At 47.7% G+C, this 16,221-nt stretch overlaps 1 protein-coding gene across 1 annotated transcript in view; it reads right to left on the bottom strand.

Moving 5' to 3' along the window:
* Window positions 1-16,221, bottom strand: part of megf6a (multiple EGF-like-domains 6a) — a 221,628-nt gene that overhangs the window by 36,121 nt on the left and 169,286 nt on the right. The window contains exons 15-17 of the mRNA XM_041206995.1: window positions 10,964-11,089; window positions 9,820-9,951; window positions 4,211-4,339 (exon numbers count right to left, since the gene is read on the bottom strand). Of these exons, the coding sequence (XP_041062929.1) occupies window positions 4,211-4,339; window positions 9,820-9,951; window positions 10,964-11,089 (387 nt within the window). The remainder of the gene's footprint in view (window positions 1-4,210; window positions 4,340-9,819; window positions 9,952-10,963; window positions 11,090-16,221) is intronic.

Genomic DNA, 16,221 nt, shown 5'->3' with positions numbered 1-16,221 from the left:
ACTGCACTATACGTAGTTGTTTAAGGAGGTGTGCTAGTAGAATGTTAATTGCATTCTACAGCGGCCACATGTTCCTTAGGTTACTGCACCTTCTAAGGATGATCCCATAATTAGGGATGAAGGTAATTTATGCTACTTTCATGATCATTGTGAGCTTGATGACCTTTCCTGGTATGTTGATGCTGAGAATAAAGGTTTTGTTGTATTCCCTGTATCGAAGCCTTAAGAGAACTTTGATCGTAGAAACTTGTCTTCATCTTATTCCTCTTGAAATCTTGTAGCTATGAAATTATCAGGGGCATGTCTGCTGCATTGTGCCCATTCAATGGCATCCTCATGTGGATCGTCTGAATCCTCACCCTCTTTAAATTCATCCTCTTCCAAGTCCTCCTCATCCGAAGAGACATCTAGGTCCTCAATGTTTCCCTCTGGGAACACATACCCCTTTGCAGTGCAAGGTTGTGCAGGGCGCAGCAAACAACCATGATGCAGGACACTCTCTGTGGTGAGTAATGGAGAGCTCCTCCTGACTGGCCCAAAAATTGGAAACATATCATTAGAGACCAATAGTTTTCTTTATTAAGGACCTTGTGGCGGAATGTACAGCATTGTATCTCTCCTCAGATGCACTGTGAGGCCAATGAATGGGTGTTATTAGCCATGTCTTCTGGGGGTACTCCTTATCACTGAGGAGACAACCCTCTAAGCACCGAGATCCCTCAAATATCTCTGGGACCCGAGAGTGACTCAAGATGTAAGAGTCGTGTGAGCTCCCTGGGTACCTAGCACAAACATGCTGGATCGGCTTTCTATGCTCACAAATGAGCTGGATGTTCAGAGACTGAAATCCTTTTCTATTAATGAATCTCACAGGCTGCTGCCAGGGTGCTCTCAAGACAACATGTGTGCAGTTGATGGAACCCTGCATTTGCAGGCAGCTTTGACAGTCTGGCTTGCTTCATCCATGAGAAATTGCACATAATGGCGAGTTTTACTGAAAAGGGCATCTGTCACCTCCCTTATGCATTTATGTGTCAATGATTATAAGATTCCGCAGTGGTCCCCGTGGAGCTCCGGATGGACCTGCTGGCAAAAAGTTCAGTACAGCAGTGACCTTCAGAGCACCCAGCATTGAATGCCCTCCAAGTCTGTGCGGCATCAGTTCCTCACTGAGAAAGTGGCAAATATGAGCTACCACACCCTTAGACAAGTGGAAGTGCCTGTGGCATTGTCTTTTGCTCATCTCCATGTATGAGCACCACTCATCATGCCAAATGTCTGTGGATTGGCCCCTCCTCATCAGCATCTGGGACTTCCTGGGGCCCAGCTGGCTCTTGACCCTCAGGGCAATGGTGTTCCCTGAGCTGTGCCAATTGCTGCACAGGCCCTTCTCCTCATTCTAATCATAGATATCAACAAGGCAGCATTGTTTGCAGCCTGCATTCTCCACTTCTCCTTATATCTGTGAACAGATACAATTGAGTAATCAAGGGTAGCTCCCATTGAATGGTTTCTCTCCGTATACAAGACAGGAATGCAGTCTCTAGCCCTTGACTTGCGCTCAGCCTGTACATGGCATATCAAAGCCAGCCCTTGCAGGATTGGATCATCTGGGGGACGACAGGTGGCTGAGATTTCCCCTCAGGCATAACTGCACATTCACAACAAGGGTCTTAATTAGGGTCAAAAGACCCATGTCCTATGAGCCACAGTCAGGCTTCTGGTGGTTGTGCTCCAGTGGCCTTGACAGCAACTTTGATACCCAATCCTTGCAAGCATGGTGAATGCCACAACCAGTACATTGGGGACATAGAAGCTTGTAGGGTCCATGCTGCCTCTGCGCAGCAGCTGTGGTCCTTGACTGTTTGACCCTACATCTATTCTCACATATCTCTGTAAGGATCAGATTCCAATTAAGTAAATATGCACCACAACACCTAAACTTAATGGATTCTCACCTAAATGTGCAACATTAGTAAAGGAGTCAAGCTTGTTCATTGTGCATAAGGCCCTCGAGTCCAGCACTCAGCTGAGCCATGCTCTCCATGGTTTGAGCAGGAAATTTATAGGATGCTCCTTCAATCGGCCCAAAATTACTGTGCTGAACTCTACTTACATGCCTAGAGACTCTTCCCTGATCAATTTTTGCTAGATTCTTTTGCAAATATCATTCTTAGGTGAAAGCTAAAATAACGCGTGTGAGACCAGCTTCCATCCTCATCTATCACCCAACAAGTCCCTCCCAACCTCCCCCTACTCACCGCCTCCTAATTCCCATTCTTCCTGTCACTATGCCTCCCCATGTTACCTTCAACCACATCATTGTTTATGGGGATATTCCTGTTCTGCCCTCTTTAATGTTGATGTCCCCATGTCATTTGTCGACCTGACTACCACCCCCCGCAACTTTCTTGAGGCCACATGCATCCTTACTTTTCGGCACCCTTCCCCTTGAGCTGCCAACTTACAGGATCCAGATGCCTTCCCTGTGCCTCACAATACCATGATTCGAACCCGCAGGGTCAAATGCCTTAGGTGACTGACCAAGATCCGCACACCATATTGTGCATGACCATAACTGCCCAGAGAGGCCATCCCCTGTCCAAGACTGGGATCAAGACATGTGTGCCATGCAGAGCGCTCTAAAATGGCCCACACAGACCCAGGACAGTCTCTTCAATATGCCCCCAACAGTGTGGCCTCAGCTCCAGGACAGTCTCTGCTCTTCCTTGACAGCCTTATAACTGTTGCCCCAGGACAGTCTTTCACTAATCCACTCTGTTCCTTGACTATCCCATAGTCCTGTCTCCATCTCCCCCCGATCTTGTGTTTCCTCACACTTGTCCTTCCTTTGTTTCCCCCCTCCCCTCTTGTGTTCCTTCCCCAGTCTTGCCTCTGTCTCTCCCACTCCCCTCTCATGTTCCTGCCCCCCAGTCCCTGCCTCTGTCTCTCTCCTCCCCTCTAAAGTTTTCCCCTGGCCAGGTCCTGCCTCTGTCTCCCCCACTCCCCTTTTGTGTTCCACATCCTACCAAACCCCCAGTCCTGTCTCCATCTCAGCCTTCCCAACTAGTCTTGCCTCCCGTGCCCAGCCTTGGTGCAGCTTGTGCTACAGGCACCCAATCAGTGGCAGTTACGCTCTTAAAGAAAGGCAAAAGCAGCATCTACTAACTTCCAAGTCGTGGATGAACTGAAGCTCACCAAGTGCATGCCACTTATATACAGTTGTGAAATAGACCGTTGGTGGGATGCTTAACTTGGAGGGGGGACGTAGTTCAAGTGAGTTGGCCTTTTAATAGGGATTCATGAGATGCAAATGAATGCAAAATAGTGAGCATCTCGACCTGCCTTTAAGCTGCCCTTAAAGTCATGAGAACAAAATTCCAAACTAATTTCCCACCAGTGGGAAATTGACTTTTTCAATCATGCCAAATTTAGTGCCCCTGCTCGCTGCTGGCAAGTGTGGAAAATTCTGACCAGAGAATCTATTTCCTTTGGTGGGGGAATCAACTACAATGGGAACATAATTGTAAAATGAGAGCTAGGCCATTCAGGAATTAAACCAGGAACAAAAACAGAATTACCTGGAAAAACCCAGCCGGTCTGGCAGCATCGGCGGAGAAGAAAAGAGTTGACGTTTCTAAACCAGGAAACATGTTTTCACGCAAAGGATAGTGGAAGTCTGGAATTCTCATCCCCGGAAGGCTGTGGATACTGGGGCAAGTTGGAGCTTTCGAGGCTGATATAGATTTTATTTTGTTAGTTAAGGATATCAAAGAACGTGGAGCACAGGCAGATAAATGGAGTTGTGGTAGAGTTCAGCCATGATCTAACTAAATGGCATAGCAGGCTCAAGGGGCTGAATGGCCTGCTGTTGCTCCTAATACAGGTATCCCCCACTACCCACACACCGCTGCGTATTATATGATATTTTGGTGGATTCTGTGAACAGCCCCCTCTTTGTATTACAGTAACAACAAATTGCATTTAAATAGCACCTTTAACAAAGTAAAATATCCTAAGACACTTCACAGACTGTAATCAGACAAAAATTGACTGCGATCCAAAAGAAGAAGGTATAAGGACAGGCAAACAAATAATTGGTCAAAAAGGTGAGCTCTAAGGAGCATTTTAAAGGTGTGAGAGGGGTGGAGGGTTTTGGGAAAAATTCCACTGCTTAGGAGCTAGCTGGCTGACTATGTATGGTTCTTACCTCTCCTGCAGTTATGGCCGGTCCATCCTGGAGGACATGTGCAACGCCCCGTCACTGGATGGCACTGACCCTCGTTCTCACAAGCACATCGCATCTGACACCCAGGACCATATTGGCCTGTGGGGCATGCTGGCAAAGAAAAATAAATTCACATTTGGTTCCAGTTCCGGCTTCTCAAAAAAGTCACAATGAAAACATCACATTCATCCCAGAGGTTAATTTTAAAAATTTTTTATATCAAACCCAAATGTTATCCAGCACTTGTCTTTTTTTTTGTATTAAGTATCCCGGTTTTCTGAGATTTTTCTAAGCCTTGGCTGGCACTTGTATTCGGACTTCCTTGAGGGGAGGACTCCAGTAGTGTTTTGAAAAGGAAGAGAAAAGATGTCAGGGGAAGGGACCTTGCAGGTGGGATCAGTCAAAGAGAAGTACTGATAAGGTGGATAACTGAAGAGATGAGAATAGGACCTGCTCCTGAGTTAGTCAAGCAATAACACTCGGTCAGCTAGAAAGAACCATCAACAGCTCCAGAGGCTGTGAAAGAACATCCTTTGGGGATAGCGGTGGAGTGGAATTGTAGTGGGTAAATGGTGAGGCATGTCTAGGGCCACAGTAAACATAGCTGATGAGTATTTACAGGTACCGTCATCATATTCCAATGCTTTTATTAGAGAATGTAACAAGGTATGAAAAGATAAAAAGGAAAAATGTCATGAAAGACAAAGATCAAAATAAACACGGATCACACAGGCAACATAGTGGGTTATTCAACATCTGTGTCAGAAAGATAGGGTGGAATCGTCCCAGATTTGTACAAAGTACGGTAGCGGGCGGGAAAAAGGACATTTTACCCCCGCGCTCCACCCCCCCCCCCCCCCCCCCCCCCCCCCCCCCCCCAACCACGGCTGCAATGGTAGCTTTTCTTGCTGTATCATCCCATTCCTGGCACGTCCCACCTCATTAATTATGTATTTATGGGGAGCACGCCGAATCATTGACAGGCGGGCTGAGATTTGGCCACCACGCTGTGACCTCAGCACTTCCACGCTCCAGGCACCATATTTAAAGTGCACCTGAGCGCAAGCCTACTTCATGTCTTCAGACCAGGACTGCTCCAGGCAACAATGGCCCTGAAAGCAAAGAAGACGGCAGTCCCCAAATTTAGAGACGCCTCTCTGGGACGCCTGCTGGGCGCGGTGGAAGGCTGCTGCAATGTCCTCTACGACTGCTCTGGCCGCAGTTGGTCCACCCGAGTCAACAATTCGGCCTGGGAGGCAGTGGCATTGGCAGTCAGTGCCAGCGGAGCACAGAAAAAGTCAGCCATCTATTGCAGGAAAGGGATGAATGCTCTTATCTGTTCTGCCACCTCATCACTCTCAACTGACACACTCATATACCCATCACACATCCACAGGGATCTCACACTCAAGGGACAACACCACTAACCCTTGCAAACACCCTCACATCTCTGTCAGATCCTCTGGAGCTCGTGTCGACATCCTGCCCATGGCTCCACTCACCACACAAACATTCCACGCAATGCCATGCATCCTTGCTCACACTCTCTGCATGTTTTCATGCAGGAGGAGCTGGCTCACAACAACAGGGAGAGGTCCTAGAGCAGGGGTGGAGTGGCCTACATTAGGCCCCTCACTCACTTTGAGGAGTGTGCCATCGCGCTGACTGGTGAGGATGTGGACGGTGCCTGCGGCGACGTTGAGGTCAGCAGCCAACACCCACGTGAGGATCCTGCACCACATCATCCCTCTCTCGATGCAACTGTAGGTGCTCCTTCTCCTGCTTTTGATTCTGCTGCCATGCATAATTATCTCTACTTCTGTTCCCAGGGAGCTCTGCCAAGTGACTGACACCCTCAACTAGCCATTCCCTCAGCTCCATCCAGGTCCCCACCTCCAGCCAAGAGGACATCTTCTCCATTGAAGAGTTGAAAATAAGCAGCCTGGAAGACCCGTCCCAACGCTTATCCATACCCTCTACCAGCGCAGAGACACACACCTCGGTGGGACCTAGATCTTGAGCAAACTCAGGTGCAGAATCTGGTGGTCGTCACATGGATATGTGTCCGCAGCAGGAGGAGGCAGGTTCAGCTGAGCTCCCCGGCACTCAGAGTACTGCTGGGGAAGAGGCATCTGTGAGGTCCGAGTCCGATGATGAGTCTCTGGATTTGGCCTTCCAACTCATTATGGAGAGTCAGCAGAAGGCAGGGGAACATGACACAGGGCTGTTGGAAGCCCTCAACAGAGTGACGCATGAGTTGGAGGAGTGCGTCCACCTACTCCCTGATCAAGTGGTGCCCATATGTGCATGCATGGATGTCACCATGGGAAAGATGGTGGATGCCATGGAGATCCTGGTCCAGCAGAACGGGGAGGTGTGCACAGACCTGCACTCCATCGCAATAGCCAGTTGCAGTGGCAACGCGAGAGGGAAATAGGACACCTCGACGACCCTCCAGGTGCTCCTTCACCTCGGGCACATGAAGGGAGCCCTCGGGCACACGAAGGGAGGAGGAACAGCAGCTGGACACCTCTGGGTCATCCACTCAGGAATCTCAGAGGCTTCCCTCTCCCTCCCCTCAACCTTGTCCTCTGTCACTGCAGAGGGAGCAGCTGGCCCACAGGAGGACAGCCAAAGCAAGCCAGGGCCCTCAAGCCTCAGCCCTCCAGAGGATGTATGCCAAAGTCATCAGAAGCAACAGGTCCAACCATTCCACAGGCTGTCTCCACACCTCTTGCAGAGGTCAGGGCAACACCTGGAAATGGTAGGCCGAGAGTGTTAAGAATTTCTGATCATAAGTGGTTGCACAGATGAACACATTTTGTCACTTTATAAAAACATATCCAATCTCACTGAATTATGTGTAATGTTGTCTTTCAGCTTCATTTACAGGCTTTGCGAATCCTCCCCTGCACCCACACCCCCAACTAGCAGTTCAGCTGTACTTAGCTGGACCAGGAATGATTCTGGAGGGAGAAGTGTGTATGTGGCAGGGCCTTTCGAAGCCTCGTGCAAGCACTCTCCCTCGCACGCGGAGGCTTCCTCCATCACACTCATCTCACTGTCCTGAGCATTTCAAATGCTGCCTGCTGGGGTTCTCTTTCAGTTGTCTATCTGAGCCGACCTGCATCTCCGCTCACCCACTGATCACACTCCCATGCAGCACCTGTGCCTGTCTAACTCGAGGCTCTGCTCACTTTCCATTTGAAAACATGGCCATAGTCAAGTTTCTGCTCAGCTCTCCTGTCCTTTCCCCTCCCACAGTCACCAATGTCATTTCCCCCATCACTTTTGACCCCCCCCCACAGCATCACCTTCCACCTCCCCACCATCACCTACCAATCTGAACCCTTGTGTTTCCAGGATGTCCAGGTGAACATGCACGTTTCCTACCTTCCTCAGAATCCTACCCCCATCCACACTGACCTGCCCAACCTCCTCCTTCCCAACCCCAGGATCTGTGTCTACGTCCAACTCCCCACCAACCACGCTTGCCATCCTTTCTACCGCTACCGACACACCCTCACACTCCCACCCTTCCAGCTCACTTTGCCCCCTCTCATACTAACCATTCCCTCCTACTACAGCACACCCTCAGTTTGCTGCCCAGGAGGCAGTCATTGACTCCACAGGCCTCTCACTTGCACATTCACCTGGACAATCTCCCCTTTCTCCCTCCTCCACGCTTAATCCTTCCTCCCTCCAGACACTTTCCTCCCCCAAGAATCCTTCCCCCCACCCCTCCAGGACTCCTTCCTCACCCTGGACTCCTTCCCCCCTCTGGACTCCTTCCTTGCTCGAGACTCCTTCCCCCCTCTGGACTCCTTCCTCGCCCCGGACTTCTTCCCCTCCCTGGACTTCTTCCTCCCCCCAAGCTCCTTCCTACCCCTGGACTCCTTCTTTGCCCTGGACTCCTCCCTCACCCCAGACTCCTTCCTCCCTCCAAGCTCCTTCCTCCCCATGGACTCCTTCTTTGCCCTGGACTCCTCCCTCGCCCCAGACTCCTTCCTCCCTCCAAGCTCCTTCCTTCCCCTGGACTCCTTCCTCTCCCCAGTCCTTCCTCCCCGCCTCTGAACTCCTTCCCTTACACCATCCTTCCCTCTTACACCTACATCCTCAGTTGCCGCATTCTCCCCCATTACTCTCTCCTTCCCCCTCCTAACCTCACCCACAACCCCCCCCCCCGCAACCTCACCCTCCCTGATACCTTCATTCCCCACATTCCCCAAGCTCAGCACCCCCCGACACCTTCATTTCCCTCCATCCCAATCTCAGCCCCCAAGTACATTTTCCTCTCCCACTCACAGCTGGACCTTCCTCTCCCCATCCTTGTCGATCATTCATAGTAGCCCATGGCCAAAAGCATGATATGCAGACCCCAGACGTCATTCTTGTCCAGGTATGTTCTGGGCCAGCATGTTTTCCCGCCAACGTAACGGTAAATCTGACATGGGAGGACGATTCCGGTCAGGCCTGGATGCAATGTGGGTTCATGCTGGCCTCCAGCGGGATTGGTGTTCCACCATGGTGGACATGATCGGATGATCCCACTGAGCTTTCACGCTGGCATGAAACTGATTTTTGGCCTTCCCACCATATTGTCGCCCCCCCCACCCCCCCACCCCCTCATCGCCGCTCACCATGACTCCCACTGCCAACAGGATGCAAAATTCCAGCCATAGCTTAACGCGCCACATGTGACGAGTCATCAGAACTTTTAGAGTTCCTTCTTTTCCCCCACTTCCAATGGTCTTGCATAGATACAAACCCCCACCCCACCCCAATTCCTAAAGGTGAGAAATCTTGCAGAGATACAATTCCATGGTTACCTCACCTCAGTGGTCAATCTTCGCCCGTGAGTCCATTGACTAGTCGACTGTGAAGGGGCAGTGGAGCAGAGAACTCTTGAGAAATTCCAGGCAATTAATTCCCAGAGTTTCTAAGGTTTTGGTGTTGAGATGTTGGATTTACCGATCAAAGAGGCAACAGCACTAAAGAACAAGCCTTTCCAAACATTCAGGAGCAAGAAATTCACAGGCAAACATAGGCCATAGGTTTGGATACAGGGAATCTGAAATGCCCTCAAAAGGCTGCCAAGGCTGGAGGTCAATTGAAAATTTCACAGAATCAGAATCATAGAATTGTTAAGGCGCAGAAGAAGGCCATTCAGCCCGTCGTGTCGGCACCAGCTCTCCAAATGAACACGGTGACTTAATCCCATCCTCCTGCCTTTTCCCCTTACCCTTGCACATTGTTTCTGTTCAAATATTTTTTATTTTTGTACTCATATTTTATATATTTTTTTATATTTCTGTTTAAATATTTCAAATTGAGACTGATAGATTTTTGTTAGTCAAAGGTTTTGAGGATGATAGAACCAGGGCAATGGAGTTAAACAAAAACGGTAAGAAATATAAGCACAAACATGAATGAACTGCCTTGCATTGGAGGCAAGACTGTTGAGGCAAATGGGTCCTATTTGCACTGGGGGTGTTAGGGGAGCGCTTAACCCAGAGCTTTTGATGAAGAGAGTTAGATAATAAGGTGGGCATATTTGAGATTCACCGAGCTACATGTGACAGAGTACCTACTGTTCTGACACAGTTTCCCCATGAATCCTGGTGGACAGGTACACAGCCCAGTCTTCTTATTGCAGGTCCCATTATTCTCACAGATGGGGCAGGTCCCCTTGCAGGCAAGGCCCCAGTGGCCCGCTTGGCACTCTGTGTAGAGAAATCAGAAGAACACAAATGGTCATAAGGTAATGGAAAAGATGCGATCAAAGTTAATGTTGCTTAAATAGCAACTGAGATGCATACAAAAATAACTTTAATTCTTATTTTTGGAATAGGGGTTTCCAAGCTCGATTCTGTAAACCTAAAAAATTGCCCTAATAACTCTTAAAAAGCAGTTTTGAATGTCCTAAAGTCTGATGCTCTGGGAGCCTTTCCAATTGATCTTTCCCTCTTCTCTTCAGGACAGATTGGCTCAGGCTATGCCTCTGGGTCCACAAATACCAGGCACCCTCTGGTACCTCACCATAGTGAGAGTGAGCCGTGAGGGTGGTTTTTCCTTGCCAGCCACTGGATGGTCAGTGTGGATTATGAACTTCGGTGCAGAGTTCGCTCAAACTACCCATATACCCACTCAAAAACTAAAACCAAAGATGCACTACAGTCCCCAAAGCTTATAGTGGCCCCACTGGTGTTAACTTCAGTGGGCGGTCAAACCAAAAAGGTTACGTGAACCAACATATTTTATGAAAAACAAGAAATCTCCACTTAACCTCTCTTAATTGTTAGCTGATGCTGAACCAGGTGCAAGCAGCTGACTGAAACCACTTAAAGACGAGACTAACCAAAATCAGCAGAGCCTTTTAAATGGGTAAAACAGCAAAAATAGCCAGTGTGCTCATTACACTATAAGTGGCACCTCTGCCAATGACTCCTGTGGCGATGACACATGGTTAGCGCTATTTGCTCAACAGGTGGCTACCCATTGTAAGTGTGGACAGTGTAAGTTGTGGGGTCTGTATACATGACATTTCCTGAAGTAACCTTGGGGAAGGAATTCTATACAGTGGCAGTGCCATTCAGGGATATGTCCGTGCAAGGAATAACATTTCTAGTATCTACAACTGTTTCAAAATTTATTTTTAACTATAATTCTGTTCGGACTACGTTAATGGAAAGGAACACAAAAATGAAATGCTGTTCATGACCTTTGCCCTCTCACCTTTCTTGCAGCCAGGGCCCATTTTTCCAGCTGGGCAGCTGCATTGTCCGGTTACACTGTCACATGGGGCTCCTCCGCAGTTACATGTCTGCAGACAGTTCACTCCAAACTTGTTGGTGGCACATTCTGCAATCAGGAAAGGTGGATGGAATCAGTTCTTGGTCTCCTAGTTCCGTGCAAATGATTTCTGTCAACGCATTTTTCATTTGAGCTGGCTTATAGGGAAAGGTCTAGAATCCATTTATGGCTATTACGTTAAAATGCTGTTGTCTAATATGTCAGCCGTAGCCACATATAGCTAATTGGGAATATAGATGTGGCTAAATTGCACTTATAATTAGTAAATAAGATTGAGTACTGGATACCATTGTTGGTCATGTAGCCTTAATACACAGGGCCTATGCATGTAAATTTTAACTTTTTGTGCATTTATTGCTAAAATGGTCAGAGGAATAACAAAGCATTTGAGTGCTTTTAATCACATGTGCTTTACTTCCTTAGTTCCTGCTTATTGATGATCTGCTATAATTGTATATAACAGAGATGAAAAGGACAGACTTCAACACCATGGACATACCAGCAACAATATAATCCAGTTGACCATTTGACATAGCCCCTCTAAGCCAGCAGGAGATGAAAAGTCCAACCAAGTACAAGCAGCTCCAACAGCACAAAGAGTGAGGAGCATCCATCTGAATTCTAGATAGAGAAAAGGGGGCAGTCTAGTTGGAGAGCATGATGGGGAGACGGTGGCATGGTTTTGGAGGGAGAGCAGGAGTGGGGGTGCGTTTGGCTGGCGTGGGGGTGTATTTTTTATTTTTTCACTCATGGGATGTGGGCATCGCTGGCTAGGCCAGCATTTATTGCCCATCCCTAGTTGTCCTTGAGAAGGTGAAGGTGAGTAACCTTCTTGAACGGCTGCAGGCCATGTGCTGTAGGCATACCCACAGTGCTGTTAGGAAGGGAGTCCCAGGGTTTTGACCCAGCAACAATGAAGGAATGGTGACATAGTTCCAAGTCAGGATGTGATGTGGCTTGGAGGGGAACATTGCAGGTGGTGGTGTTCCCATGCATCTGCTGCCCTTGTCCTTCTAGGTGGTAGAGGTTGCGGGTTTAGAAGGTGCTGTTGAAAGAACCTTGGGGAGTTGCTGCAACGCATTTTGTAGATAGTACACACTGGAGAGGGCAAAGCTGGAGGTGGGACGTAAGTAGGGATAGGAATGGTTGGAGAGCAGGGGTAGGTCTGGAGGGAGATGGGAGTGGGAGTGCATCTAGATGGACAGCGGGGGTGGAGGTGGGGATGGGTCTGGAGGGAGAGTGGATGTAGGGATGGGAATGAGTCTGGAGGGAGAGCAGGAATGGGGATGGGTCTGGAGGGAGAGCGGGGGGTGTGGGCGGGTCTGGAGGGAGAGCAGGAGTGTGGGCGGGTCTGCAGGGAGAGCAGGGGTATGGGCGGCTCTGGAGGGAGAGCGGGGGTGTGGGCGGGTCTGCAGGGAGAGCAGGGGTGTGGGTGGGTCTGGAGGGAGAGCGGGAGTGTGGGCGGGTCTGCAGGGAGAGCAGGGGTGTGGGCGGGTCTGGAGGGAGAGCGGGGGTGTGGGCGGGTCTGCAGGGAGAGCAGGGGTGTAAGAAGGGATGGGTCTGCAGTGGGAGCAGAGGTGTGGGTGGGTCTGGAGGGAGAGTGGGGTTGTGGATGAATCTAGAATCTGCATTCCAATGTCAGGCCCAATTTTACCCCTGTGCAAGTGAATGGGTTGTAGTGAGTTAAAATCTTCCCAACTGATAAATTCATGCCAGGGTTCCAAACTTAGGTGAAAGCTAAAGACTGCAAAATTTCACACTGAGTGGTGGTAGATGTTTGTAAAAGCACACCAGAGACCTTTACCTGTATTGCGTATATAGTGTTTCATCCTGAAATTAGTGCACATAGCTAAAAGTATGCCTCAGTTATTTTTATTGGACAACACTGCTCTAGAAAGACAGTAAAGCCTGCCGAGTTTGTAACTCTGTAACTTGCATCATACAAGATTGGGTGTGAAAGTCTGTACTTTTCTGGTCTCTCCAGTTCTGCTTTAAAGATTGAAAGAATTTCAAACCTGAAAAGCAATATATACTATACCTTTATACACAGTAATAAAGCATACTAAAGTACCATGGACTAAAGCATTACATCCTAAGGCACCATGCACCAAAGCTTATGTTCAACAGGCAAGAAACAAAAGATTTATATACTGAAGGGTCCTGAATTTAATTCCATCCCAGGCAGACTGGCTGAGCATCTCTTTAGGTGCCTGGGCTGAGTGTAAAGGTTCCATTTGAAATGACCCTCAAATCTGGTTCCAAGTGGGCATGATCCCACAGCACAAAACTGTCCCCAATGTGCCAACCTCTGAAAGTCTGGGGGATAGAGATTCTTGAGGATGGCAAGGAGGTAAAAAGTAGAGGAGACTTTATGCCGATCTGATTGCACCTAGGGGATGTTTGATGCAAACACTGGATGCCTGAATGGGAAGCGTTCCATTTCCCAGCTTGATGTGTGGACATCCTAGTAGACATAAAGATGTAGAGGGGAAAACAACAGGTGAACCACTGGGCTTCCATAGTCTTGCCCAAACCTCAAAGAAACTTCAAAGGTAAGTTAACTGCACTGATGTAAATGAATTCACAGGTGTGTGCTTGTGGTTTTAATGAGTACTTCAGTATAGATTTCATGTCAAAATATGCTTTAATAAGTTTGAGATTACCAGTCCAAAAAGAACCCGCTGGGAGGTTCATTGCAACCATAAGGACTCAAGGGAAAACACAAAAAGGAGCCAACACAAGCATTTCAAGACCTTGCAGGGGATGGCCTTTGATCTGCATGACTCCTGCCAGGATCTTGGGCTTTTATCATCTTTTATTAAAAAGAAAAGATTTACATTTATATAGCACCTTTCACAGCCTCGGGAAATGCAAAGGCACTTTATAACCAAGTACAGTAGTCACTGTTGTAACATAGGGAAGGGTGAGGATACCAGAGCAGGAGGTTCAGCAGGTAAACCTCACATAGTTTGCATATGGAGGAGGCTGACACAAAAGAATTACCTTCTGTAAATATATTTTTTCCCATTTGGACATACTCTTTGGAATAATCTAACATGGATATTGGCCTATTAATATTATCTGACACTGCTATCCAGTTGATAAGGTAAAGACTGTTCCAAGTGGAGGATGAAATAGCCTCTGCTCTCAAGCCTTTACACACCAAGGATGACATCAGAGGTTACATGACCATGGCAAGCCCATGTCAAGCCACATTGCACACTTGCACTTCTCCAAACATCCCCCTTTTCATAAAAGGAGAAGGAAACCTGCATATGCTATAATTTGCAGTTGCAAGCCAGGCACACATATGGTCTCAATGAAAATCATCATGCATGTACAGAAAACTGTTCATTCTAGTCTGACCCACTTTCGCCTGTCCCTACACATGCATTTCGCACATAATAATCCTTAAAGCGTTCAGGTCTCCTAATGGTACGTGTGAGGGTTATTATTGGCTGTGTGCCTGGTGTCTGCTCATTCCTGGGGTGATCTTGTCTAAATGTTGTTGCCATGACGAGTGTTGCTGCTGTGGTAATTGTCACTGCTGATCCATTGCCTTTGTTGGGGAACTCTGGGACTGAAGGTCGTTCAGTTCCTTGTGTGGTTGGTGAACTCACATCTTCCTCATCAGCTGTTTGCTGTGATAGAGCAGCTTCTTCAGTTGCACATATATGTCTGCGGTTATGACAATATATCTAGTCGTTCATTTTCACTGTATATTATCAAGGTGACTTCTCCACATGTTTGCACTCTGACTGGATCCCCAATTCTCAGCTCTGGTAATGATTTGATAGCTTTATCAAAGTAAAATTTGCCTTTCTGTCATTGCATTTTGATTTTGTCACTCGCTTCTGTTATTACTTCTGGCATCAGTTATTCTTAGTTATTGAAAGAACAATTTGGGTGCAGCATGACATTAGTCGCTGAACTGTATTACTTTCCATACCTTCAGTAGGTGTGTTTTGCCACTCTAGGATTGCCTTATACACATCTGTGCTGGATCTATTTGATTTTTTGATGATCCCTTTGCCGATTTTCACTGCTGTCACAACCTTTCCATTTGTCTGGGGATAGGTGGAGATGATGTACAGTGCTGAATTTTGCAATCACTTATGAAGCGCCTGAATTTTTCACTCGTGAGCTGAGGGCCATTGTCACTCATCACAATATCAGGAATGCCGTAAAAGCTGCAATGTGCTTTCAGGCATTCTACAATCTCACTAGTGGTCACTGACGTCAGCTTGTCTAACTCCCAGTAGTCTGAATAGCAATTGACGGTGATGAGATAGTGAGCTCCAAAGAGCGAAGAGGTCTACTCCAAGCTTCATCCATGGTCTGTCCGGGATGTCATGCGTCATGAGTGGCTGTTTAGCTTGTTTAACTTGATGTTCATTACAAGCACTGTACTGGCTGCTAATATCCTTGATCTTATTGCTTATGTTTGGCCAGTAGAGCTCCTCTCTTGCCTTCCTCAGACTAGATTCAATTCCTTGACGACTTGTGAATGCACTTCAGCATCTTTTTTCTCATCTCCTTAGGGATGATGACTCTAGCTCCTTTGCCCAAGATGACATCTTGTACAATCACTTCATCTCTGTATGCCCAATACTCTCTAATAGCAATAGGTGTGTCCTTGATGGTCTCAGGCCATCCTTTCATTAGTACTTCCTGCAGTACTTGGAGAGTTGCATCTTGTTGCGTAGTTTGCTTGATCTGAGCAAGATGTTTATCTGTCAGATTCAATGTCTCTGCCAGATTGATGACTTCCAGAGTATGTCGTGCTGTTGCTTCTTGTTGAACCTGGAAGGTTTCACACTCTGTATTAGCATAATCAACTTTTTTAAAATGGAGTGCAGCTCTTGACAGCATGATGGTGAAGTAACATCATTTGCAGACACTTTGGAACAAGTAGAAGTAGTTGGGAAAAGTTGTTTTGAAGTGGCTTGTGGTCAGACTCTACCGTCACTTTGTCTTCCCCAAACAGATACTGATTGAAATTCTCACACGTAAAGACAATAGCCAGGCATTCTTTCTCAATCTGTGTGTAGCATCACTCAGTTTGCTTTAATGCTCTGAATGCAAACGCAACTGGCTGTCCTTGCTGCATGACGGTTGCTCCAAGTCCTGTCTCGCTGGCATCACACTGCAGGGTGGCCTCATTGTTAACATAGTAGTAC

This window comes from Carcharodon carcharias, chromosome 15, assembly GCF_017639515.1.
Source record: "Carcharodon carcharias isolate sCarCar2 chromosome 15, sCarCar2.pri, whole genome shotgun sequence".
Taxonomy (NCBI): Eukaryota; Metazoa; Chordata; class Chondrichthyes; order Lamniformes; family Lamnidae; genus Carcharodon; species Carcharodon carcharias.
Note: the sequence above shows the minus strand (reverse complement) of the source record. Positions and strands in the feature narration are given on the sequence as shown.